This window comes from Tachyglossus aculeatus, chromosome 17, assembly GCF_015852505.1.
Source record: "Tachyglossus aculeatus isolate mTacAcu1 chromosome 17, mTacAcu1.pri, whole genome shotgun sequence".
In the NCBI taxonomy this organism is placed as follows: Eukaryota; Metazoa; Chordata; class Mammalia; order Monotremata; family Tachyglossidae; genus Tachyglossus; species Tachyglossus aculeatus.
Genome location: NC_052082.1, coordinates 18226997 through 18254202, shown reverse-complemented (window position 1 = coordinate 18254202; position 27206 = coordinate 18226997). Strand labels below are relative to the sequence as shown.

The window sequence follows — 27206 nt, the reverse complement described above, 5'->3', positions numbered from 1 at the left end:
GACATTTTGGAAGGAAAACAATTCAAAGTCTTGGGTGCTCTATGGATGCAATTATGAGCCGTGCACATTAGGGTTGAATTTCTACAGCTGGACTTCAAATACTGATAGATTCCATAGAGCACTGCACTTTTGACAGGTGGGATTCCAACAACCGATCTGTTTTTGATTTTCTGCAATTAGTATCTACCCATTAAGTGTGGAACAGTGCAGGATATTTTCCATGGGAATTGTCCATTATTGCATCCCAGCATTTTTTTTCTAATGAGCAGCTCACCCAAAATCTCTGTGAATTAATCTCCTGACCAACCTTTTGGAACCTAAACAGTTTCTAATGGACATCAGTGTCCTCATTTTGCTAGGTTTTGCTGATTTTACTGAAAACAAATAATGGAACAAAAATGATAAAGGGATACATTGCAGAAGATAGGTAGAAGAAGGCTACCATCCTCTGAGGTGGCCATGGATATTTAGTGACCCAATGTGTGAGAGGGAGAGGAAGAGGAAAAGAACACCAAAAAAGTATGTCAAGCTGCCAAAGGATCTAAATTGATCATATAGTCAGTCACAGAAGTGGGCTATAGCACAACCCATTTTAGCTGAGGCCAGTACAGCCTTATTTTGCAATCTGTAAGTGGCCCAGTAACCAACTGCTTTAGGCTAAAATAGCAAGAGATAAGACTGGAGAGGGGAGCCTAGCATTCATTCATTCATTTATTCATTCAATCGTATTTATTGAGTGCTTACTGTGTGCAGAGCACTGTACTAAGCGCTTAGGAAGTACAAGTTGGCAACATATAGAGACGGTCCCTTAACGGGCTCACAGTCTAGCCCAAGAAGCAGCATGGCCTAGTGGAAAGAGCACAGCCTTGGGACTCAGAGGACCTGGGTTATAATCTCAGTTTTGCCAATTGCTTGCTGTGTGACCTTGGCCAAGTCACTTAACTTCTCTCTTCCTCAGTTTCTTCAACTGTTAAATGGGGATTAAATCCTACTCCTTCCTACTTAGACTGTGAACCCCATGTGGGACACAGGTGGTGGTCCAACTTGACTTGTATCTATCCCAGCTCCTAGAACAGTGTTTAACATGTAGGAAGCACTTAGCAAATACCATAAAGAAAAGCTGCAGTCAGTGGGTGAGTAGAAAAGGGAGGAGGTAGTCAAGACGACCTTCCTCTGCCAAACCTCATTATCATTTCTGCCCCAGTGGCCATAGCTGCTTCTGCTTCAGTTATTGCTTCCTCAGTTTGCTCCCCTGCTATGTCTGGCAAAGAAACTGAGTGCAAATTAGCCACACTTTGCTGGAAACCTTCAGGGAACAATCCCCAGAGGTTGAGAACTAGTGGTGGTGTTTCTCCCTCGGCTGCTGCAGCTGGAGGGTGTGAGTGAAGGAGTCACTGATTCTGTGTCTGTGTAAATGGAAGTGTTTGTGTGAGTGAGTCTGTATATGTGTAAGGATGTGTGCATTTCTGCTACTCTTGCCACGTCTTTCTTGCCTTCCCTCCCTTCTCTGTCCTTGTGTGGATCTCATCCTCTCATTTTCTCCCCCTCTCTGTCTCTTTCCACTTCTCTCTGATTCAATGTCTTGTGTCCACTCTTTTACCTCTTTGGGCTCCCTAATGAGGTCTTCCTAGCCCTCCATCCTGAGCCCCTCGAGGGACAGGGTCTGTTTCTTATTCCCACTTGAGTACTATTTCCCAACACTTAGTACAGTACTCTGCACATAATAAACACTTCATCTATGAAGCTACTAGTACAATGATCCATTTTGAACGTCCGATAATATGGCCACCTTAGAAAATCACAAGAGAGTTGTTTAGTCTTGGCCAGATAACGGAGAAGAAAGAATGCAGTTTTATGATCAGAATTCAAAAAAGCCTTTTGTGACGTATTCCCTCTCTAATTTAGCTTACTTTGTCGATAGTTTACTGTCATGCAGAACATGAAGAAATGACATTGAATGAATGGTGTGGTGTCTTGCTTCTGGATCCTGTTTTATCCAGCAACTAGAGTTGTGATAGAGGAAGAATTTTCTCCTTTCAATGAAAATTCCAATTTGAGGGATCACTGGCTTCCGTTTATAAATTTTCTTCTTGGGAGTTGGTCAATACCGAGGTTAATCGTATTTCAAGGAAGAGACAGCAGCATGGAGTAGTGGATAGAGCCCAGACCTGGGCGTCAGAAGGTCATGGGTTCTAATCCTGCTCTGCTACTTGTCTGTTGTGTGACCTTGGGCAAGTCACTTCACTCCTCTGGGCCTCATTTCCCTCTTCTGCAAACTGGGAATTGAGACTGGAAGCCTCATGTGGGACAGGGACTGTGTCAACCCCGATTTGCTTGTACCCACCCCAGTGCTTAGTATAGTGCCTGATACAGTAAGTGCTTAACAAATACCACAATTATTGTTTTATTTTACAAGTGTAAATAGGTCCTTTAAGATAATTTCCAAAATATTAACCTCTTCCCCAAAACTTCATCAGCCCTTACCCACACTCACTCTCTTGATCAAATTAGTTTGCTTCCTCTCTGCAAGGCCACACACCCAAGACAATGGACAACACCCTCTTGTTTGTATAAATGTCTGCAAATGTGGCAGCAACTCCCTAGATTAATTAGGAAAACTGCTGGAAAACAATTCAAATTAGCGCTATGAAATATAAATTCTTTTCAAGGGTGGCTGGATTTCAGTTTGGAAAACAAAGAACCACAACTACTATCTGGCTTCAGTTTCCCCTTTCTGTCAGGGTTGTTTCACACAAACCTGAAAGAATTTGGGTCTTTTCATTTATCCCTACCTGTTTTTTACCCCCAGAAGATCTTTCCAGGGAACAGGACATCACAATAAACTTAAGGGGATGAGTGTAGTAATGGAATGCCTGCCCACTCCATCCAGTTCCCAGCTCGACCTTAGCTATTGGCAATAGTCCCCTGGCTTCAGACCCTTCTGTTCTTTGAATGATGGTACCTCCAGTGGTTGGGATTGAAGCCAGGCTGAAAGGTCCAGGTTCAGAGTTTAGCTGATAAACTCTCCTGGGGAAGCTGAAACAGACAGGATGGAGCCCATCATTCTGTTTAGGCTCCTGTGTGTGTAGCTGCAGATTGTTGCTGTTGTTCACATGACTAACACCGCACTCAGGTCCCTAGAGCAAAAGAGTGACTTTGCCTTCCTTAAAAGTCAGCTCCAATGGCACAGGGGATCAGGTAGGACTCTAAAAATATAGTTATTGTTGGAAAGTGACTCATCCTCCTTTTCCAAAGGGGATTTTCAAGTAGTGACCACTCAGTATGAACTGAGAAATTGATTTTCTCTCTGGTAGGAGAGCACTTTATGGAAAAAGGAGACCAGAATATCTGTGTGCAAGGAACATATCTATGGTTGAAGGCATGAATTGACAGCCTAATAGAACAGAGGCAGAAAGTGTGGGGCTACTATAGGCAAAGTAGTTTTATATTGGATGAGGGAGACTCTTTCTCCAAATGGTTCTAGTGACTGTAAGCAATCAGTCCATTAATAGTATTTATTGAGCACTTAGTCTGTGGAACATTTAACTAAACACTTGGGGAAGTCCAGTAGAGTTAGTAGACATGGTCCTTTGCCCTCAAGAGCTTATAGCCCAGTAAGTGAGACAGTCACTAAAATAAATTAGAGATAGAGGGTGGTAGCTGAATATACAGAAGTGATTTAGTGGGAAGAAGTGAGGTGAAGTACCTGAGTGTCTGGAGGGTAAGGATTTTTCCCAGTAGGGGAAAAATTAAGTAGGGAGATGAGAGCTTAATCCATGAATCCCTCCTGCAATGGGTGTAATTTTAGTAGATTTTGAAGATGGGGAGAGTATGTTTAGCTCTGGATACTTAGTATCATATTGATGAAAATGATGTAGGTATTGTCAGAAAGGGAGTTAATTTTTCAAAGTTAAATTTCAGTGGATAAATCTTCCCCATTTTATTTTGAAGCGAAAAGACTCTAACTGGACTAGGGAATTGCATTTTCCATTCTCACTATTCTAAGAAGTTCAAAAATGAGCATTTATGAGGGAGCAACAGTTGTTACTCTTGATCTGCCTGTTGTGTGGATGGTGATAAATGGTTGATTCTTTGGGCTTCTTTGCGTGTGAGGCACTGTTATATGTCCTGTCTCTGGATGAATTTGATATCGAAGGAATATCATAACCAAAATGCTGTTAACTCTTGGCAAAAAAGCCTTCACCTATCCCCTCTTTTTCCCCTAGTCCATTTCTGTCCCACGTAATATTAATAATAATAATAGCAATTATGGTATTTGTTAAGTACTTACTATGTGCCAAGCGCTGTTCTAAGCCCTGGGATCAATACAAGGTAATCCGGTTGTCCCATGTGGGGCCCACAGTTGTAATACCAATTTAACAGATGAGTAACTGAGGCACAGAGAAGTTAAGTGGCTTGCTCAAGGTCACATAGCAGACAAGTGGTGGAGGTAGGATTAGAACCCACATCCTCTGACTCCCAAGCTGCATCCAATAACCCTCACCATAAATGTGGTTTCATTTCCTGCCTGTTGTTAAGGGCCAGTAGAGTGGCACAAATCCCCTAATCACTTAATGGGGAGGTTTCTGCTCTGGCCAGCCACAGCATCCTCACCTCCCTAGAAGACCCACTTTCCTGTAACAGATAATTCTCATGTGGATTAGCTAGATCCCCTTTCACTACCTCCCCCAGGGCTAACCTAGACAGTACACAAACAGGTGGAACTATTCGCATGTTTGCTAGCCACGCTATTTTAAACTGGAATCCAGGCTCAAAGGAAACATACTTTGAGGCCACAATGTGACTATCACCAACCTAGATGGTCCCTTTCCAGTATCCTAATTCTCCCCATCCCTTACCTCTTTAAGTATTTTATTCTTCCTAGCCTTCTGGCTATTTTGAAATACCAGGTGATATCTCTCCAGATCTCAAATCGGGTTTGCAAAGGAGAATTAGTTTTTGAAATAGTCTTTTAGCTTGCTTCTCTATACATGATTACAACTATAAATCACACCTGTGTGAAATAAAGCCCCACAAAATTTTCACTCCAAAATGCTGTATTGCTCCCTCAGAATAGTGTGGTTGTCTTACCCTGTGAAACGACATTTGAGATTGTGATACCATCATACTGGTGGTGGTTCTGAGGGACATTGTTTTTATTTGTTAACTCCACAACTGTCCCATTATTAAAATATTGCGATTGTGATTGCTATTTATATTTCCAATCTCAAGTTTAAGTGCTAACTGTACCACAAGCAATACTTCATTGCACAGGTTTTCAGGTCAGAATCTCTGCAAAGGCCAACATAGCAGTATGTTTTAGTGGAAGGAGCACTGGGCTGGGTGTCAGAGGACCTGTTTTCTAATCCTGACTTTGCCAGTTGCCTGCTGTGTGACCTTAGACAAGTCACTTGACTTCTCTGTGCCTCAGTTTCCTCATCTGTAAAATAGGGATTCAATGCCTGTTCTCCCCCCTTACTTAGACAGTGAGCCCCATGGGGAACAAGGACTGTATCTGACCTGATTAACTTGTATCTACCCCAGAGCTTAGCACAGTGCTTCATACTTGGTAAGCACTTAACAAATGTAATAATGATAATGAAAGCATTGTTTGTTCTTTACTTAATGTTATCGGCATTTTCTGCTTCTCCTTGCCCATCTGTGACAGACCACATTTATCTTTGCAGCATTATTCAACCTCATACCAGTGGGACTTCGAGTTGTTGCGATCCAGGGGGTAAAGACAGGGTTGTATATAGCCATGAACGGAGAAGGTCACCTCTACACATCAGTAAGTAGCATTCCATGGATATTGATCGCTGCCTTCTTGCTATGGAAAACAGTAAAATCTGGAATCCCAGGGCAGGCTTTCTTCTGGGTCTGGCCTTGATTGCAAAGCAGTAAGATTCATTTTCATTTGAAATGTTTGACATGCCTCCTTCCTCCCTCCTACAAAGTCCATCTGCATTTTTTTAATTTTTGCATTTGCCAAAAACACCTCTTAGCAAAAGAGATATGGAAATGATTTGCCTTCACAATGATACTTTTGTGGATTTCATTTAAAACTATTCTGGTAAGAGTATTGATTTAAATAGTGCATGTGATAAGATGCAACAAACTCTGGTGAAAGTTAACTTTACCAGACTTATTTGCCTAAGAGAAAGCTCATTAAACATGGCAATGTGTATAGTTCATACAGCTGTATGAAAGTTCCTCTTCGGCTTGGGGATCAGTTTATAGCCTGGGTTGGAATTGAACTTTTTCTAATAGGATTGTCTGATTTCGTAGACTATTAACCTATTGTTAAAGATTGATTGTTTTTCCACTGCATACAGATTTCTGTCATTCAATTAACTTTTTTTCCTTATGGTACTTAACAGAGGCTTACAGTTGAAAGCTTGCTTGCACTATCCCTTGAGGTAAAAATAGATTGAACTGTTTTGCCCCAAAGAAAATTGTTCATATTGGTTTCTGGTGTGCGGCAGCCATTCAGGATTTTACTATTAAAAGAGACATGCAACATCAAACCCTCTTATTGAGTATCTCCCACAAGCAAACCTTAAGCAAAAATTTCCTCTGAGAGATTCCCCATAGATTGTAACGTAAAAGAGATTGATTTTCTCCAATAAGCCTGAGAAATTCTGCCATAGAAGCATAAAAACAGTCCTCTCTCTCTTTCTCTCTCTCTCTCTCTCTCTCTCTCTCTCTCTCTCTCTCTCTCTCTCTCTCTCTCTCTCTCTCTCTCTCTCTCTCTCTCTCTCCCTCCCTCCCTCCCTCCCTCCCCTAACCACAGTGAACTAATCAGTATGGATGATGGTTTTCAGGCAATGTCATCTTTGTAGTTCCCTAAGGGTGTTTTTTTTTTTTTCTTATTGGAAACTCCCTGCATTTTGGTGCTTATTTTGTGTAGCTTCTAAGAATGAATATGTGACTATACCACAAGGATTTTCCATTTCTCCTTCAGAGAAGATGACGGGGCAAGCAAAAGAAACTTCCTGGGGATGTGCATTTCAGAAATGCATGGATGTCATGTATTGATTTCACAATTAATCCACTTTTTAAAGTAGTACTGGAATTGCGGACAAATCTCCACATGGAGCTTGGTGAGACTGGAAGTATATCATACTTCTTTACCAGATGGTATATGTGATATGCATGTCTATGCATATGCTTGTATCTTGAATAGTATTTTTAATATTTCATTGCTTCACTACACTATACCCTGAATTGTAGTCACATGTGCAGTTTAAAATAATCAAACCCTCAATCACTAATATTTTAATATTTTTGATATGTGACTGTAGTGCTAGTATTGCTGAAATTGATGATTTATTTCAGTTGACATCAGACTTAAGAATCTGTTCTGAGCTAAAATTGACTCCAAATGTTTCAGAACTGAGTTTCAGCAAAGTAAAAGATGTTTGGGTGGAAATTGGAAAATGTTGGAAAGATGCTTTTTAATGAAGGACTTAAAGAGATTGAGACCCCATTCTAACAGTCAACTTCACATGAACACGAAGAAACCATAAAGAAAAAGAAAGAAATTCTTCAACTGAGGTGTGGTGTCCAGCTGGATGAAAACCTAAAAGGGATTTTTAGGGACTCCAGTGGCTCTTCAGCACATTAGCTCAGATGTCATTAATTCAGTCGGCTTTGCAGATTCATGGAAAGATTCTTTGTCGTATCCCCAGAATAATGATAATAATAATAATAATGATAGCATGTATTAAATGCTTACTATGTGCAAAGCACTGTTCTAAGCGCTGGAGAGGTTACAAGATGATGAGGTTGTCCCACGGGGGGCTCACAGTATTAATCCCCATTTTACAGATGAGGGAATTGAGGCCCAGAGAAGTTAAGTGACTTGCCCAAAGTCACACAGCTGACAAGTGGTGGAGCTGGGATTTGAACCCGTGACCTCTGACTCCAAAGTCCATGCTTGCAGGAGGACAGCTGGCCTGGGGAGCCCCTTTAGGGGGCTTTGTGAAGGAACGGGCTCCTTGACTTCTTCCCGGCCTCAATCCAAGCTCTTAGTTGGTCGTCTTGGAGACCTCAAATCCGGGCCAAACCAGAGTTAGTTTGGAGATGTGCTCTGAGTACCACTGTGGGACATTTGATCACCTGACCTAGCCAGGGTGCAACCATCATCTGGGAGGCCTTACCCAAATTGGCATCTCAATATGCCTCTGCCCCACACAGTATTTAGAAGCCATTTAAACCATTAAGCAGGTTATTTTTGTAGAGTAATCCATTCCAGGAGGAAAATGTAGGGCTTAATTTATTCTAGGGCTTGCCTGTTCTCTTCCCAAGCGCCTCTGGGCTTGGCAGTTCATACAGAGTTCAGGCATCTCAGGCCAGTGAGATTGGGAAGTTCAATATCCTGACAGTGTTGTTTTGGTAATAATGATGACGATATCATCCCCTTTCAATGTCACTGCACACTTAAATCACCCAAGACCTGACATTCTTTTCATTACAAATTAAGCATCCTGAAAGAACAAATAAAAGACAGCATGAGCTAGTGGCAGGAGCACAGGCTTGAGAGTGTTAGGATGTGGGTTCTAATCCCAGCTCTGCCACTTGTCTGCTGTGTGACCTTGGGCAAGTCACTTAACTTCTCTGTACCTCAGTTACCTCATCTGTAAAATGGGGATTGATTGTGAGCCCCATGTGGCTACCTTGTATCAGCCCCAGTGCTTAGAACCGTGCTTGGAAAATAGTAAGCACTTAACAAATACCATCGTTATTATGTACATTCAGCTATCAGAAATGTAAACTCTGATGTAAAACACATTTTAAAGCAACACACTGACAAGTTTAGAGACAGAGAATATGAGAAGGAAAAGGTGGGTGACTGTGAGCCCACTGTTGGGTAGGGACCGTCTCTATATGTTGCCAACTTGTACTTCCCAAGCGTTTAGTACAGTGCTCTGCACACAGTAAGTGCTCAATAAATATGATTGAATGAATCAAAATATGCATTTTTCTTTACTTGATTATTTGCAGAGCAAATATTCTTATTCTTTTGGGAAAGTCTACACTGAATTTGATCTGTATTAGTTATATACTCTTGAAATGCACCCGGATCAATTATATTTTTCTTGTAGTAAGTGGTTTATTGAATTAGAGAAGATATCAGTGCCTGTTATTAAGAAGCTAATTCATATTATCAATGGAAAGAATCTTCAGCACAGAGCACTTCTTGCAACATTTCCAATTTGTCCCAGCCTTGAAAGTGTCATCCCTTTTTTTACCTACTCCGAGGCCCATGCTCCTTTCATATCCATTACCTCTACTTCCTCTCCTCCAAATCTCTCCTTGGCCCCCTCCGATCTACATCATTCCCTTTAAACTACACAAAAACTGCCCTCTTTGAGGTCACCAATGACTTCCTTCTTGCCAAAATACAGAAGCCTCTACTTAGAGAGATGAATCAAAGATAATGCCAAGTTTATGGGCTTGTGAGACAGAGGTCTGTCTACAGTGTTGAGAAAGTCAGGGGGACGACAGGGTTTGAGTGGGAAAATGAGTCCTATTTTGTATATGGAATTTGAGGTGTCTGCGAGACATCCGGGTAGAGGATGTCTCAAAGCACTTAGTACAGTGCTCTGCACACAGTAAGCTCTCAAAATATGATTGAATGAATATTTTGAAGGCTAGAGGAAATGTGAGAATGCAGAGAAGAAGGGCTGGAGAGATAGATTTGGAAATTATCTAATTAGAAATGGTAGTTAAACCTTGGGAGTGAATGAGTTCTCCAGGCTAGTGAGTGTAGATGGAGAACCGAAGGGACCCAGAACTAGGCCTTGAGGGACTCTCACTAGGGGTGGGGACCAGAGGAGGAGTCTGTGAAAGAGACGGAAAATGAGTGGCCAGAAAAATAGGAAGAGAACCAGGACAAGACAGTGTCTGTGAAGTCAAGATGAGATATCGTTTCAATGAGAAGGGAGAGATCCACGGAGTCGAAGGATCTGAAAGGTAGAGGAGGATTATGATGGAGTAGAGGCTTCTGTATTTTGGCAAGAAGGAAGTCACTGGTGAACTCAAAGAGGGCAGTTTTTGTGCAGTTTAAAGGGAATCATGTAGATTGGACGGGGTCAGGGAGAGATTTGGAGGAGAGAAAGTAGAGGCAGTGGATATGTATGTTTCCGACTTGTGCTTCCCAGGTGCTTGGTGCAGTGCTCTGCACACAGGGAGCGCTCAGTGAATGTGAGTGAATGAATGAATGAATGAATCTAGCTTTACTTCTATTTATTCTGATGGTATTGACACCTGTCCACTTGTTTTGTCTTGTTGTCTGTCTCCCCCTTCTAGACTGTGAGCCTGTTGGTGGGTAGGGATTGTCTCTCTCTGTTGCCAACTTGTACTTCCCAAGTGCTTAGTACAGTGCTCTGCACACAGTAAGTGCTCAATAAATATGATTGAATGAATGAATGAATATGGAGGAAGCCTGGGAGTCAGAATCCTGGGTTCTAGCCCTGGGGCTCCATCACTTGTCTGCCGTATGACCTTGGGCAAGTCTCTTAACTTCTGTGTGCCTCAGTTAACTCATCTACAAATGACTATCAGCCCTATGTGGGACAGGGACTGTGTTTAACCCGATTTGCTTGTATCTTACCCAATGCTTAGTACAGTGCCTGGCACATAGTAAGTGCCTAACAAATACCACAATTATTATATAGACAACTCACTCAAGAAATCTGTATAGTAATGATTGGCAGAAGATGGGACCAAAACTGGAAGCAGCTGTGGGGTTAAGGGAGGAGTTTTTTGGGATGGGGATACATGAATGTGTTTGGAAACAGTGGAGAATCAATCAATCATATTTATTGAGCACCTTCTGTGCAGATGCTGTACTAGCTGCTTGGGAGAGTACAACATAATTGAGTTCATTCATTCAGTCATATTTATTGAGCACTTACTGTGTGCAGCACACTGTACTAAGCCCTTGGGAAGTACAAATTGGCAACATATAGAGACGGTCCCTACCCAACAGTGGGCTCACAGTCTAGAAGAGTTGGTAGATATGTTCCCTGACCACAAGAACTATACAGTCTAGAGGGGATGACAGTCTTTAAAATAAATCATGGCTATATACATAAGTACTGTGTGGCTGAGGATAGGATGCATTAAAGGTTACAAATCCAAGTGCAGGGGTGATGCAGAAAGGAGAGGGAGTAGAGAGGGAAGAATCCATTGGAAAGTGAGTGGTCGAAGATGGTGGTCAGGTTGGGTTCATTAAGTTACATTTTCTGTCTCTTCCAGCTGTGCTATAAGAAGCATACATGTTAGGCCGAGGCCCAAGGGTCTCTTTACTGAACTCCTGAAACACTCAGGATGGGCTCCAGCTGGCTTGGGTAAGAAATAGACTCAGAGCAGCTGCTCCCATTAGCCAGAAAAGAGGGATGAAAGTATCTGTCCTCCATCTTTCTCTATGGAAACCATGTGCGTTAGGCAAGGTAGTATTTACATTTGTTTAATCTGTAGTTCTGAGTCGTGAAGAACCACTTATTTACAAACTTCTATTCTGAAAATACATGAATAACCAAGAGAACAGTGATATGATCTATCGTGGACAATGTCAGCACTTTCATATATTCTCAAATTACTTTACTATGACTAGTGATATTGCCTGCTGAAAGGATTACAGCGAAGAAAGTACATCTAGACTTTTAATGGGCATGCCTGCAAAACGTCCACTGATATTGGAACAATAAAATAAAAATGTTCACCAAGTGATTATCCTTATTTGTTCATAATTTTTACAAGTTTCGAAATTTCTGCAAGATAGACTAGCTTTATGGGATTTCATTTATTCTGTACTGGAAAAAAAATCCTGCAATACATGCTGTTATACTTTTAAAATGCTGTAAAATAGAATAGATTTATGACATTTTCTTACTGCTACAGAAGAAAAATAAGTCCTTCAATATCTACAGTTATAATTTTAAGTAGTAACCTCAGTAGAGAGAACTTTACGATTGAGAGAACTATTATAATTGCTTACAAAATTAAGCAGTGATTGAGATTTTGTTTTCAGGTAGCTGAATGAATCATTCTATTGAAGAGTTTAAGAGTCAGTGTTAAGGATATAAATCTGCAGGAGATAAAGCTGTATAAAACGCATTTTGAACAGTATTATGTTTATATTATTTTTATGCCCACAGTATAAAAATGAAAATAATCTTGTCAAATGAATAATGGTGAGACATAAAACAGGGTTAAAGAGCAAAATGCTACTAAGCCTTAGTGACACCCAAATATTAATATCCAGGGACAGATGCTTCTGTTTGAAGAATAGGCTTTGATTTGTGGAAGTTTTGCAGCCATGAATTCACTGGTTGGTGATTTTTTTTGTTTATTTTTAAGACTTGTGTGAGTGGTTTTGTTTATTGACGGTGACTTTCACTTTCCATCTACTCACTTCTGGGTAAAGGCTTTCATTTCTTATTCTTCGTTCTTGACTTAATTATTTCCAGAGGCCTCATATTTAAATCTCGTATTGAAATCCTTAGCAGCTTTCCAGTCATGTCTTTGTCTGCATTTACTTGAATGAAAAGCTGTGTTTGTGAATAGCATGCCCTAGGGAGTAATGGTTACTCAGCTGGGAATCCTGTTCACATTTTCATTTTTACACTGGGTTGCTATCCTGAACAGTAATTTTTAATAAATCCTGCCCCTGTGGAAGACTTCTAGTAGGTATTATGGCTTGGAATTAAATTGAATTTCGATTGATTCTAAATGTTATACCACTCTATTGTCATGGATGTATCCCTCTTTGAGTATTCTTGCTTTTTGTACCTCCACTGAAAGGATGCCAGTGTGTTTCTTTCTGATATAATGAAACTTCAGGCCTGTGAAGAGGTTTTCTTTTGGTTCGATATCGTTTGTGAAGATCTGTATCCTAGATTGACTTGAGAAAGAGATCAGCAACCTTTCAATGAGGTATAATAAAGCAAGAATCTGTGCAAAGAAATCCTAATTGGTCCCCCTGTTGGTTGTGGGATTGGAGGGCCAAGATCAAACAGCAGCTTTGGACATAATTAACCTCTTTTCCCAAGGGGGTCCTGTTCTGAACAGAGTTCACACTCCTTGACATCTAACCACTTCTCAGGTGGCAGCAGTTTGGTATATAAATAGAGAACTCATCCTATCTCAGTGTTACCCATGCATATCAAGGAAGAATAGCAATTTAAGCCAGGGTGATGGGAGAGAGGTATGGGATTTCATTTAGATCCCTATTGGTGTATTTCCTGGAGACAAACTCCAAGAGCATACCGAAGGAACTGTTGCCTGAGGAGGTGAAGCACAAGAAGTGCAATCAGGATGGGCAGGAAGATGCCAATTGATGCAAAGTAGCTATCAGACTTCTGGGAAAGACCAGTGGCAAATTAATCTCATGCAGGATTCTAAAGCAAAATGGTTCCTTTTGGCTAAAATGTCGGGAAGATTTTGTAATTTGTTTCATTATTCGAGATTGAATAGTCCTAATATTTTCAGATTACCACCTCATACAACACTGCTCCAACCCACTAGTCATCTTTGTCGCCCCAGTTAGTTTCCGGACTTTATTATGTCTTTCTTATACATCTGTTACCTGGAACTGCACGAGATTTCTGTGCCGAAGTTTATGTGTGTGGCATAAATCTGCCAAGCCTTTTGCTTTCTACCTTCTCTTCCTGTTGAGGTTCTGCTGCCCTTTTGACTGCTCTCATACGTTGGATGAATGATTCTTTCCAAAGACTAATAATCAAAGGTGATGCTCCCTTAAAGTGCATCTCCCACCTTGCAATTTTCATTTCTCACTCCCCTCTCTAGAGCACCTCTGAAAATGTTACACTAAAACCAGTAATAGCACCAGTTCCTGGGGTCTGCTAAGTCTTAAGTTCTGAGAGGGCAGGAATCATTTCTCCTTACTTTAGGGTACTCTCTGAGTGCTTTGTAGGATGTTTTGCCGTACTAAGTGACACTGATTGAGTCCCCACTATTTATGCTCCATTCTGAAAAGTAGCCCTTCCTTTCCTTTATATTTAAGCATTACCACCAAAATCAAGTTTACTTGGATTTATTAAAAGCTTTCATAGGGGAACATCCACCAAACTAGTTCTCCTCCTCCCTTCAAAACCCTACTGATAGCTCACTTCCTCCAGGAGGCCTTCCCAGACTGAGCCCCCTTTTTCCTCTCCTCCTTCCCACCCCCCCCGCCCTACCTCCTTTCCCTCCCCACAGCACATGTATATATTTGTACAGATTTATTACTCTATTTTACTTGTACATATTTGCAATTCTATTAATTTTGTTAATGATGTGCATACAGCCATAATTCTATTTGTTCTGACGATTTTGACACCCTTCTCCATGTTTTGTTTTGTTGTCTGTCACCCCTTTATAGACTGTGAGCCCGCTGTTGGGTAGGGACCATCTTTATATGTTGCCGACTTGTACTTCCCAAGTGCTTAGTACAGTGCTCTGTGCACAGGAAGCACTCAATAACTATGATTGAATGAATGAATGAATGAATGAGTAGACATATCTCAAATATTTTCCCCTGTTAAGACTGAATTAATTCATCGAGTGTCCTTTTCATATATGAGTTCAGCTTTAACAACCGCAATTATCCTGGGACCACACTAACTCCCTGGCTAGCATTCTGCTGTTGATATATTTGATTTTTTAAAAAGATTATTATTAACTCTTTCAAGGTATTGGTCAAACTCCTTTTTGGTCCATTTATTTTCTTGTTTTTACCTGACCTGACATTTGTAGTGGATTTTCTTGTTCCTCTCACTTGGGGAAGCATCTCTATCTTAAAATGTTGTTTATTCTTTTATTACTTCTTTTAGTTTGTCCCTTTTCAAGGCAGGATTTCTATTTGACCACTTATTTATTTATTTTTGTTCTGGTGCACATGTTTTTCCTAGACGTCTAATATAATAGGGTTTTTTAAGCAATTTTTAGGCATATCAACATGTGATTTTGCTTTTAAACAATAATAAAAAAGTAAAAAAAAATTTTAACCTCTCAATTCAGTAGTCTTCATGATTACAATGTCATTTATTTCCATTGTTTTCCATATCCTCCAACAACATTAATGGAACATTTGATGGAGACTGAAGATATCAGGATGAATTAGTCAGTAGGTGCACAGAAATGTGCTAGTCACTGTGGGAGTATTGATCTTGATTTAAAAAGAATTATCTTTTATCTCAGTTCAAGAATGAGTTAGAATAGCGTTGCAGTCAACAATAAGCATTGTTCAGTGACCAGTATTTTAATACTCTTGAGAATTTTACGAAACACATAAAACATTCTCCGAGTGAATCCAACTGTATTAACACTTTCCAGAAAGGACATCAGAGACATTTCCTGTTCCTGAAGAGAAATGTGATTGTGTAATGAAACAGAGGAAATGTTTACCTAATGCAGTTTCTTTACTTCAAAGAGATACATTATAGACATTACAAGATAAACATATAAGCAGATGAAAATAGAAAGAACCATTAAGATTTCAGCTTTGGGAGGTTTTAGATACAGCTGTCTCCTGGGTTACTCTAGCCAAATCAAATAACATCACAGGGAAATCAAAATACAAGAAAAACTCCTTATTTACATGCATCCTTCCCAGACTCTTTTCTCAACTGAATCCAATTGTTCAAAGACGTAAAAGACCTAAGGATACCGTGTGTGTTTTGTTCATGAAGAAGCATCATCTCCATTTATATGGAGAATTAATCATCATGGCTAACCCACTGAAGCCTAATTTAACTATCCCAATTGTTTACATCAGTCAGTATGCACTGCTTTTAAATATTTAATAAAGGAAAGAATCCTTTAATGGTATTTGTTAAGCCCCTACTATGTGCAAGGCACTGAAGGGTAGATGCAATGTAATCAGGCTGGACAAAGTCCATGTCCCCTTTGGGGCTCACCGTTTTAAGCCCCATTTTACAGATAAGGTAACTGAGCCCCACGTGGGAAATGGACTGTGTCCAATCTGATTACTTTGTATCTACCCTAGCATTTAGAACAGTGCCTGGCACATAGGAAGCACTTAACAAACACATTTTTTTTTTTTAAAAAATAGGTCCTTTTGACTTTTAGGCCTGTGCTCTATCCACTAGCCAACTCTGCGTCTCTGCCTCTCCATGTGCCTGTTGCCAGCTGCCTAATCTGATAAGGCTGCACAGAAGATAAAAGTGGTTGGCAGATTTATTATCCCTGCTCTAAGACATTCCTAAGTGGAAGTGAAGGGGATTCTGGAAGATTTGGGGCAATTGGTCCGGATCTTGTATTCATTCATTCATTCATTCTGGCATTTCAAATGCCTAGAAAGCAAGCTACTTAATTATAATTAAGCAATTATCAACAAACTACTTAAAATAATTTGTTACTTAGCCAAGGCAAACTGGAGTAATGGTTGACAGCAGTGCCCAAGTCTGCAGACTAAATAAGATTTGAAAATATAACAAATGCAATTAGCCTCTATGCCCTCCAGGGAAGTGTCAGGACTCCCAGGAAATTTTCTTAAGCTACAAAGATTGAATAATCAAACATTTCCAAGATAATAACTTTAATTCTTCTCTTTTAGTTCTCCTAGATTGTGTTGGTTTTTGGAAACATGAAATTTCTTACTGCAGAAAATTTTGCAGGAGGAAATAGCAATTAGCTCAAAAAAGTTTTTGATAATTTCAAGCATAATAATTGACTGGGAGGAAAATTTAGGAATGTGGAGGGAAGAGTTAAAGGTAGTAGAAGATTCATCTCTAGCCCTGAAGATGATTTTGTCTAGGAGTGAAGCCATCACACAGTTCCTCCAAGTAACCCATTCTGCAGGTGGAGATAAATTTCAGAGCTCATGGACTATGGTTTGGATTCACTATTATATGGATCGTTTTCCTCAACCTAGGAACAGCCAATTTCACCTTTTTTAAAAATCTAAGCCATTGTATTTTAATTTTCAGCACTAATCTGTAAATCTTGACACAATCAGAATTTTGGGGAACCCTTAAAATAGAGCTCTTCAAATGGATTCATAGTGATACATGTTATGAAGACACATGTTTATAGGATGACAATTACAATTTCAAGTCCTGAAATTCTTCATTGTCATCCCATAAAAACAGGAAAGAAAGCTTACTATGTGGTTCAAAAACTGGGACTGGAATTAACTTGGTTACTCTTGTGGCTGCCAGTCTTTCTTTGAGTCTTTTTCCAAGAAAGGAAGCAGAGTGAACCTCAGTTGTGAACATACCCAATCGAGGTTGGGGGACCTCACAAACCAGTTTAGAATTTAGCTTAAAATTCAGGGCAACAGTAACCTGAACATTTTATCCATCTTCCTAGGTTAGGGAGACTTGATAGAATTTGAGATTCATGAGCTCCTTAAAGTAGTAACACTGATTAATTTTGTTAAGGCTTTCTTGACTGTCTTAATGAAGTTATAAATAAGGAGTTCTTGAGGTTATCCCCACTCATTCTCTCTTAGCCTAGTGATATGAGAAGCTATAGAAGTGAGTGTGGCTAAAAGGGAAAGATATTGATTGTCCCAGGTTCAGGTGGCCTGAAGTAAATTCTTTCCTTCATTCACTCATATTTATTGAGCGCTTACTGTGTGCAGAGCACTGTACTAAGCGCTTATGTGAAATGTTCATGAGCGTTTACTTCAGGAGGCCTGAAGTAAATGTGTGCTGTAGTAAGTGGGTTTGCCCTTTGATTCCAAAGTTAATTAAGAAATTATCTTCTCAAAAAGTGATCTTATCTTGAAATTGGGAAAATCCAAGGCTCAGAAAATTGTGAAATGGAGAGCAGTGATATTTTATTGAGTTTCTGCAGTCAATTCTCTCACCTCCTGAGGATGGAGATAATAGTGGCCTTTGAAAGCATCCCGTTTGCTGATGAGCTTCTTGTTTTGCTATAAGTATCCCTTTAATCTCAGAATAATCATTCTCATTCAATTGATCCCACTGCTGTGTGCTAACAGGCTTCCAGCCTAAGCTGCTGCTTATCTAGACCATAAGCTTGTGGCAGGGACTGTGTCTGTTTATTGTTATACTGTACTCTTCCAAGCACTTGGTAAAGTGCTCTGTGCACAGTAAGCGTTGAATAAATCCGATTGACTGGCAATACTTTATAATGGCTCCCATCTACAGGCCACATTGCTGTGGGAGATGATTTTGTTTGTTTTACTCCAATACAACTTCTTTGATGCTGCCATAAATCAGAGTTTGAGAGTAAGCTGTCAATCAGCCAGTCAGTGTCTCTTTGTGTTGTGCTGGTTTTGCCACTAGGAAAAGTACCATTAAAGTGTCTGGCCTGACCTCCAAGCCATAGATCCTGGAAGAATTTTCCAAAAGAACTCATATAAAAGTACTGACAGCTACAAGTCATTTGTATTTTTATTCTCTTTTCTTGTTCCTTGATTCCTCTGTGGATAATCTCTCCTGTCTGAAGGAAAAACAACTTGGATGATTTAATCATTCAGGTGTAAAGTTGGAGATTTCCGGATGGTGACCTTCAAGTAGCTCTAGATAGTCTCAATTATCGCATCCATTTTCATTAAGCCTCATTATAGTTGCCTTTTGCACGTTTTAAAATCTGGAACATTATGGAATATTTGACCCTCTTTATGTGAAAGAGGTTCAGAGCTGGTATCTACACCATCTTATATCTAAACCAGTGTTTAGTACAGTGCTTGGAATATAGTAATCACTTAGCAAACTCCACCATCATTATGATATTGAATACTGACTGTGCTGAACACTATTCATGGGAGAATAAATATGATAATAATAATAATAATAATGACATTTATTAAGCACTTACTATGTGCAAAGCACTGTTCTAAGCGCTGGGGAGGTTACAGGGTGATCAGGTTGTCCCATGTGGGGCTCAAAGTCTTAATCCCCATTTTACAGATGAGGTAACTGAGGCCCAGAGAAGTGAAGTGACTTGCCCAAAGTCATACAGCTGACAAGTGGTGGAGCTGAGATTTGAATCCATAACCTGTGACTCCAAAGCCCATGCTTTTTCCACTGAGCCATGCTGCTTCTCTAGATAATATTACTCTATTTATTTATTTTATTATTACTCTATTTCTTTTATTTGTACATATTTATTCTATTTATTTTATTTTGTTAATATGTTTTGTTTTGTTGTCTGTCTCCCCCTTCTAGACTGTGAGCCTGCTGTTGGGTAGGGACCGTCTCTATATGTTGCCAACTTGTACTTCCCAAGCGCTTAGTACAGTACTCTGCACACAGTAAGTGCTCAATAAATATGATTGAATGAATGACTGAATAACAATAATAATAATGATAATATAATAATGATGGCATTTATTAAGCGCTTCCTATGTTCTAAGCACTGTTCTAAGCACTGGGGAGGTTACAAGGTGATCAGGTTGTCCCCTGGGAGGCTCACAGTCTTAATCCCCATTTTACAGATGAGGTAACTAAGGCCCAGAAAAGTTAAGTGACTTGCCCAAAGTCACACAGCCGACAATTGGCAGAGGCAGGATTTGAACCCATAACCCCTGACACCCAAGTCTGGGCTCTTTCCACCGAGCCATGCTGCTTCTCCATAGATTGATAGACAGAGTTGATAGGCCTGACCCCTGCCTTCAAGGAGTTTATAATCTAGTGGAACCCCACTAAAGGTAAAATTGACACATAAGTGCATGTGTAACTGAAAAGACTAACATGGGTACCACAGTCCCAGCCGCATTGTGCATACAAAAATGCCATCCCTTGATGTATTGGTGTGTTTGTTGTCTTCAATCCCAGGTGCAGTTTTTTCTTTGGCTACTTTGCCTCTAATTTCTTATGAAGGTTTTGTTCGAAGGAGCTCCTCTGTTTTTCATTAGCAGCATGCCATGCTGTTTATCTTCAGTAATCGTTTTTTATTTTCCAGCTGGGATGCAGGCGTTTCTTAAGGCTTTGTTTCTTGAAATGTTCCTTGAAATGTTTCCTCTGCTTTCCTTGCATCCAGATTCCCAGTTCCAACTCTCCATGCAGCATTTATTTAGGTATATACTGCCGCCATTCATTCTCCTAGCATATTCCAACCAGCATAGTGATGTTAAAATGAACATAGCTGCCCTGCTAAGGGACTGAATTTGTAAGCGCTTAGCAAACACCATAAAAAAAACCTTTTCTGTGCCTCAGTTTCCTCATCTGTAAAATGGGGGTTTAGTACCTATTTCTCCCTCTACTTAGATTGGAAACCCTAGGTGGGAGCTGATTATCTTGTATCTACCCCTGTGCTCATTACAGTGGTTGGCACATAGTGATAAAAAAATGTCATTATTATTATTACCATTATCCTTATTATTATCATTATTACTGATTTTATATAGAGATTGTGGTCGAGTAATTGTCTTGGGGCCCATGTATTATTCATTCCTAATACTGGTCAGGGGCTGATTATCAGGCTATACAGGCATCACCTAAGGATGTGAAGACTTTGTTCTCATTATCAGGGATAACGAGAACAAAGTCTTCACATCCTTAGGTAGGTAGGGAGGGAAGACTCAGGATTGAATCAAATTTCTCTGCTCTTTTGCAGGAAAATGTTACTTTTGATTGCTCTTGACATTTCACTTTTGAACTGCATTTTGTTTCCTTTGGTATGATCTCTCTACTTGTAACCAGACCTGGAAAAAGTTGGCTTTGGAACTGCAAAGAACCTTGATTATAAATTATATGATTAAAAAATCATCCTATATAGATCCTTCAGCATTTCCTTTACTGGAAGATGAGATTTGGAATTCTAGTGTGGTTTTTAAGGATCCGTACTTTACAATGTAAAATTGGCGTACGTCCTTGCTTTTTAAATACAGCTGTTTTTCAGTAGATGATATGGTTTTAAGAGATATTCCATGATCTTTCAGAGAAAGAAGTTAGCCTTTCGGGGAGCACCACATTTTACTGATTTGAGCGTGAACTGGGTCGTTTGCTGTTTTGCATGATAGATTGAAATTTATGTGCAAGAGAAGGCTCTTTAGGCAATACTTCCATCAGTGAGTTATTTCAATAGCATTCTTTTTCAGAATTTATAAACTGCATCTTGTAGCTGTCAAATTTACATAATTGAAACAGTCATTTCATTACATGGGATATCAGTATACCTGAAACTATGAGAATTTTGGATTACAGATATCTCTGAAATGATTTTCATAAATATTTTCAAATAGGAAAAAATAATAATTGGCCTGGGAGACATTTCTCTCCTTGGATGTGTATTTTTTAAAGAAACATTTTTAAATGCCTGTATTATTTTCCTTTTCAGTTTCAGTCTTTCCTAATGGAGCTTAATCACTTGACTAGTGGATTAAATTTGTTTTTTTACCCATTTTTACCAACTTCTTAAAGGAGTTGCCCCTTAATCAATCGAACAGTGGCACTTATTGAAACGCTTGCTCTGCAGAGCAGTGTATTAATGCTTGATTTGAAGAGAATAAAATAAGACTCATTCACAAAGTGAATAATGTGTTGACAAAGCCAGACATTTGGAAAATTGAATTAGTACCTTAGGTGTTCATGTCAAAGGCCCTGCAGCAATCCAGCCCTGAGGAGGGAACACATAGGGGGATCAAGGTCCACTAGCTACCAAGAAGTGCTCTAGGTTTGGGTGGCTCCAGGAGTATTTCTGCAAAATGGCAGGTTTGACAGCATTACGTTACTCTGTGTGCTTGGCATAACACAAGTTGGGTCATCAATCTCCTCGTCCAGTATTTGGGAGGGCATCGGTCAGTAGCCATCCTTGTTTTGGGCTTCGTCCTCCCAGGCTACTAGTGCTAGTCATGTTAGCAAACCAGAGGTATTTCTAGACAAGAAAAGAGATGAAGGAAAAGTCAGATTTCACAGTAAACATCCTTTTCTGCTTGGCAAGGAATGAGAAGACATCCCTGCAGCCCAAGGATTATGATAATAATAATTATTAATAATGGCATTTGTTAAGCACTTACTATGTGCAGAGCAATATTCTAAGCACTGGGGAGGATACAAGGTGATCAGATTGTCCCACGTGGGGCTCACAGTCTTAATCCCCATTTTACAGATGAGGTAACTGAGGCTCAGAGAAGTTAAATGACTTGCCCAAGGTCACACAGCAGATATGTGGCGGAGCTGGGATTTGAACCCATGACCTCTGACTCCTAAGCCCGTGCTCTTTCCACTGAGCCACACTGCTTCTCTAATGATGACACTTAAAGTCAGACTGGAATAGATCTTTGCCACTCATTGCACAAATTTGAATGAATAATAATAATAGTAGTACTAATAGTATATGTTGAACATTTAATATTTGCCAAGCACTGTGCAAAATCCCGGGGTAGATGCAAGGTTATAACGGTGAATAAGGCCCTGTCCCTCTCAGGTATCATAGTGTAAAGGGGAGGAAGAGTGAGTATTGAATGTTCATTTCACAGATGAGGAAACTGAGACACATAGAGGTTAATTGACTTGCCCAGTCACATCGTAGGTGAGTGGCGAGACTAGAATTAGAACTCAAGACCTCTGACTCCCAAGACTATGCTCTTCCCTCTAAAGCACATCTTCAAATGAGCTTTTTATGCTAAAACAATATTTTTTCTCTAATCTTTCTTGAAAATTTAGAAAATCTGAAAGCCTGGATATTAGATGAAATGCATCTACTCAATTAAATGCATTTCATCTAGTCTTCAGGCTTTTCAATTTTCTAATCTAAAATATGAATTATGTTCCCTATTAATTTCTTGTTAGGAAAATGATGTGCTCAGTGGAAAGAGCACGGGCTTGGGAGCCAGAGATCAGGGGTTCTAATCCCGGTCCACCACTTGTCAGCTTTGTGACTTTGGGCAAGTCACTTAACTTCTCTGTGCCTCAGTTACCTCCTCTGTAAAATGGGGATTGAGACTGTGAGCCCCATGTGGGACAACCTGATTACCTTGTATACCCCCAGTGCTTAGAACAGTGCTTGGCACTTAGTAAGCACTTAACAAATGCCATTATTATTATATATTTAGAGCTCCCTCTGAAAGGATAATATATTTAATGAAAGGATACCCCCCACACACACTGTAGCACAGATAAGCCTGCTTCTTCTGTGACACTTCATTGTCACATCACATTTTTTCCATCAAGGTTCTAGTCATTCACTTATTCATTCACTCATTTATTCATTGATATTTGTTGAACAATGGAAATGAACTTGAGTTTAATAAACTCACCAATGAGCATCATAAATGGAAACTTGGAAATACGCAGCCTCTTAGAGTTGTTTTATCTGTACTATAGAGATGAATAAGTGCATTTCCTGCTCTTTCTGGTATGAGAAAAGTGATCAGATTGTCAATGAGGGGTTCATGTTATATATATCTATATATCTCTCTATATATCTATAAATATTATTTGCCACTGTGCATTAGCGGCATGTGGGAAGAATCAAATAGAGGGGGAAACAGACAATATTACTAAAATAACTAAATTTCAGCTATGTACACAAGTGCATTGGGGCTGGAAGGGGGATAAAGGGAGTTAGGCTGACACAGAAGGGAGTAGGAGAAGAGGAAAGGAGGGTTTAGTCAGAGAAGGCCTCTTGGAGGTGATATGCCTTCAATAAGGTCATAAAGGCAGGGAGAGTAATTGCCTCTCAGATATGAGGGAGAGAAGGCATTCCAGGCCAAAGGGCAAGAAGTTGGTGGAGAGATAAACGAAATCAAGGTACACTGAAAAAGTTAGCATTAGAGGATTGAAGTGTGTGGGCTGGGTTGTCGTAGGAGAGTAGAAAAGTGAGGTTGGAGGGGACAAGGTGATTGAGTGCTTTAAAGCCAATGTTGCGGAGGTGGATGGGCATCTTGAGGAGTGGGGAATCATGGTCTCAACGTTTTTGTAGGTAAATGATCCAGGCAGCACAGTTAAGTATGGACTGGAATGCGGAGAGATAGATGGCAGGGAGGTCAGCAAGTAAGCTGACTCAACAGTCAAGGTGTGATAGGATAAGTGCTTGGATTAACATGGTTGCAGTTCGTATGGAGAGAAAAGGGTGGATTTTAGTGATATTCTGAAGATGGAACCTACAGGATTTAATGATAGATTGAATATGTGGGTTGAATGATAGGAGTCAAGGATAATGCCAAGGTTACTAACTTGTGAGACAGGAAGGATGATGGTGCCATCTACAGTGATGGGAAAGTAATGGGAAGTACAGGGTTTGGGAGGGAAGATTCTGGTTTTGACATGTTAAGTTTGAGGTGATGGCAGATCATCTAAGTAGAGATGTCCTGAAGGCAGGAGGAAATGAGAGACTGAAGAAAGGGAGAGAGATCAGGGCTGGAGATGTAAGAGCAACTGGAGTGAAACATTTCTACAGAATATTTAATGAGGACTTGTAGCATACCGATTGATTTCATCACCTTGGCAAAAACATAAATCCAACATTTAACAGAGATTCTGACAGGGCATTTTCAGTCTAGCGAGCCAGTGATTTGAAGGCCTTAAAGGTCTCAACAGACCATAAATACATTGATCTGTGAATACTCAGTTATGTTTTTATTTCCCTAATGATTGGCCAGAGCATGCAACATATTTGTAAGAGCATGATAGTCGAGGAGTTCACTTTCCTCAGTGGGGCCCATCCTCAGGACCAGGACGTAGCCTTAAGCCAGGCATCATTGTCATCATCATCAGTGCTATTTCTGGAGTGCTTATTGTGTGCAAAGCACTGTACTAAGCATTTGGGGAGACTACGACAGAGGTGGTAGACATAACCCCTTTCCTCGGCGAGATAACTATCTGGGGGGGAGACCAACGTTAATATGAATGGGTATCAAATTTACACTGAGTGATAAGGAATGAGAAAGAAGTTATTGTGACATCATTTCAAAAAGGAGATGGTACTCATGGAAGAAAGCAGATAGGTTTTCTGACATTTGGGAATTAATTTTTTATGTCGATTAGCTTAGTAAATGTGCGTACAACGAATCACTGTAGCTGATAAAGCTATTTGTACCAGATTTCAAATCTTCATTATGAAAGTAAAAACTCAAATATTCTGGAAAATTTAGAATTCAATTTCATAATTCATAAACAGAAGATAAGGAAGAGAAAGAATATGTTTAATCCAGTTATTTTGTCCAGTGTTCATCACATGGTTGGCACTTTGTAAATGCTCAAGAAATGCTGTCTCTAAGTAGGAAGAAGAAAAAGAATCAGAGAAAGAAGACAAAAATTAATGAAAATCATTTGGAAATGTAAACACTTAATTCTGAAACCTGCCAATTTGATCTTATTCCAAACTGAGAGAAACACATGCATAATTCCCTGATTTACAAGAACTCGCACAGAGAGAGCATAGGGAGAGTAGCATTGAGAAAGATAATAATGCTGTTATTTGGCAGAGAAGGAACTGGCTGAGATCTACACCAAGATCCATATGTAGAGACTTGTTTGCATAACATTGTCAGCATTCAATGCAGCCATCTACAGTCAATCAAATAATTAGTAAGTAATATTTATTCAGCCCATAAAATAAGCAGAGCACTGTAATAAGCACTTGGAAAGTACTATAAAGACATAATTCCTGCCCACAGAAGTTTGCAATCTAGTCTAATCTAGACACCAAATCGTACAGAGAGAAAGGCAGAAGCGATCTCATTTTTCCATTTTTGTCATATTCCCTGCCCACCCTTTCCTGTTCAGGCTTTTATCCTCTTCCTGTCAGCCCCAACCTCTTCTCTTTTCTTCTCTCTCAAAGTCTCTTCTCTCCTTTGCCTAATTCCAGTTTTGACTAGCTGGCCCATAGTTCATTTAAGGAAATGAACAAAATTATCAAAATACCATAGTCCTACTAATTTTTTGTCCTGCAGAACAGCATAGAAAACCACCACTTTTTTGAAAAGGGATAATGAGAAGAAAAAAATAAAGACAGTAGTAATAATAATTTTGGTTTTTCTGAAGCACTTACCTTATGCAAAGCAGTGTACTAAGCTCTAATAATAATAATAACAATAATGTTGGTATTTGTTAAGTGCTTACTATGTGTCAAGCACTGTCCTAAGCACTGGGGGTACAAACAGGGTAATCAGGTTGTTCCACGTGGGGCTCACAGTCTTAATCCCCATTTTACAGATGAGGGAACTGAGGCACTGAGAAGGTAAGTGACTTGCCCAAAGTCACACAGCTAAGTGGTGGAGCCAGGATTAGAACCCATGACCTCTGATTCCTAAGCCTGTGCTCTTTCCACTGAGCCATGCTGCTTCTCTTAGTGTAGATATAAAATAATCTGGTCAGACACAGTCCCTAGGACTTCTCACTAGGACCTCCTCACTGTACCTCGTTCTCGCCTGTCCCGCCGTCGACCCCCGGCCCGCGTCCTCCCTATGGCCTGGAATGCCCTCCCTCCGCACATCTGCCAAGGTAACTCTCTTCCACCCTTCAAAGCCCTACTGAGAGCTCACCTCCTCCAGGAGGCCTTCCCGCACTGAGCCCCCTCCTTCCTCTCCCCCTCCCCATCCCCCCCGCCCTACCTCCTTCCCCTCCCCACAGCACCTGTATATATGTTCGTACAGATTTATTACTCTATTCATTTTACTTGTACATATTTACTATTCTATTTATTTTATTTTGTTAATATGTTTTGTTTTGTTGCCTGTCTCCCCCTTCTAGACTGTGAGCCCGCTGTTGGGTAGGGACTGTCTCTATATGTTGCCAACTTGTACTTCCCAAGCGCTTAGTCCAGTGCTCTGCACACAGTAAGCACTCAATAAATATTACTGACTGAATGAATAGGACTTACATGGGGCTTACAGTGTAAGTTGGAGGAAGAGCAGGTATTGAATCTCTATTTTACAGATGAGGAAACCTGGGAACAGAGAAGTTAAGCTACTTGCCCAGAGTAACACAACAGTTGAGTGGAAGAGACAGGATTAAAACCCAGGTCCTCTTACATACAGGCCCATGCTCCTTCCATTATCAATCAATCAATCAATCAATCGTATTTATTGAGTGCTTACTGTGTGCAGAGCACTGTACTAAGCGCTTGGGAAGTACAAGTTGGCAACATTTAGAGACAGTCCCTACCCAACAGTGGGCTCACAGTCTAAAAGGGGGAGACAGAGAACAAAACCAAACATACTAACAAAATAAAATAAATAGACTAGATATGTACAAGTAAAAGAAATAAATAAATAAATAATAAATAAATAAATACAGTAATAAATATCTACAAAC

At 40.0% G+C, this 27206-nt stretch overlaps 1 protein-coding gene across 2 annotated transcripts in view; it reads left to right on the top strand.

Annotated features, from left to right (window-relative positions):
- Positions 1–27206, top strand: part of FGF14 (fibroblast growth factor 14) — a 460968-nt gene that overhangs the window by 332874 nt on the left and 100888 nt on the right. For both annotated transcript variants that reach the window (XM_038759851.1, XM_038759852.1), the window contains one exon: positions 5688–5791. In XM_038759851.1, coding sequence (XP_038615779.1) covers positions 5688–5791 — 104 coding nt within the window. The remainder of the gene's footprint in view (positions 1–5687; positions 5792–27206) is intronic.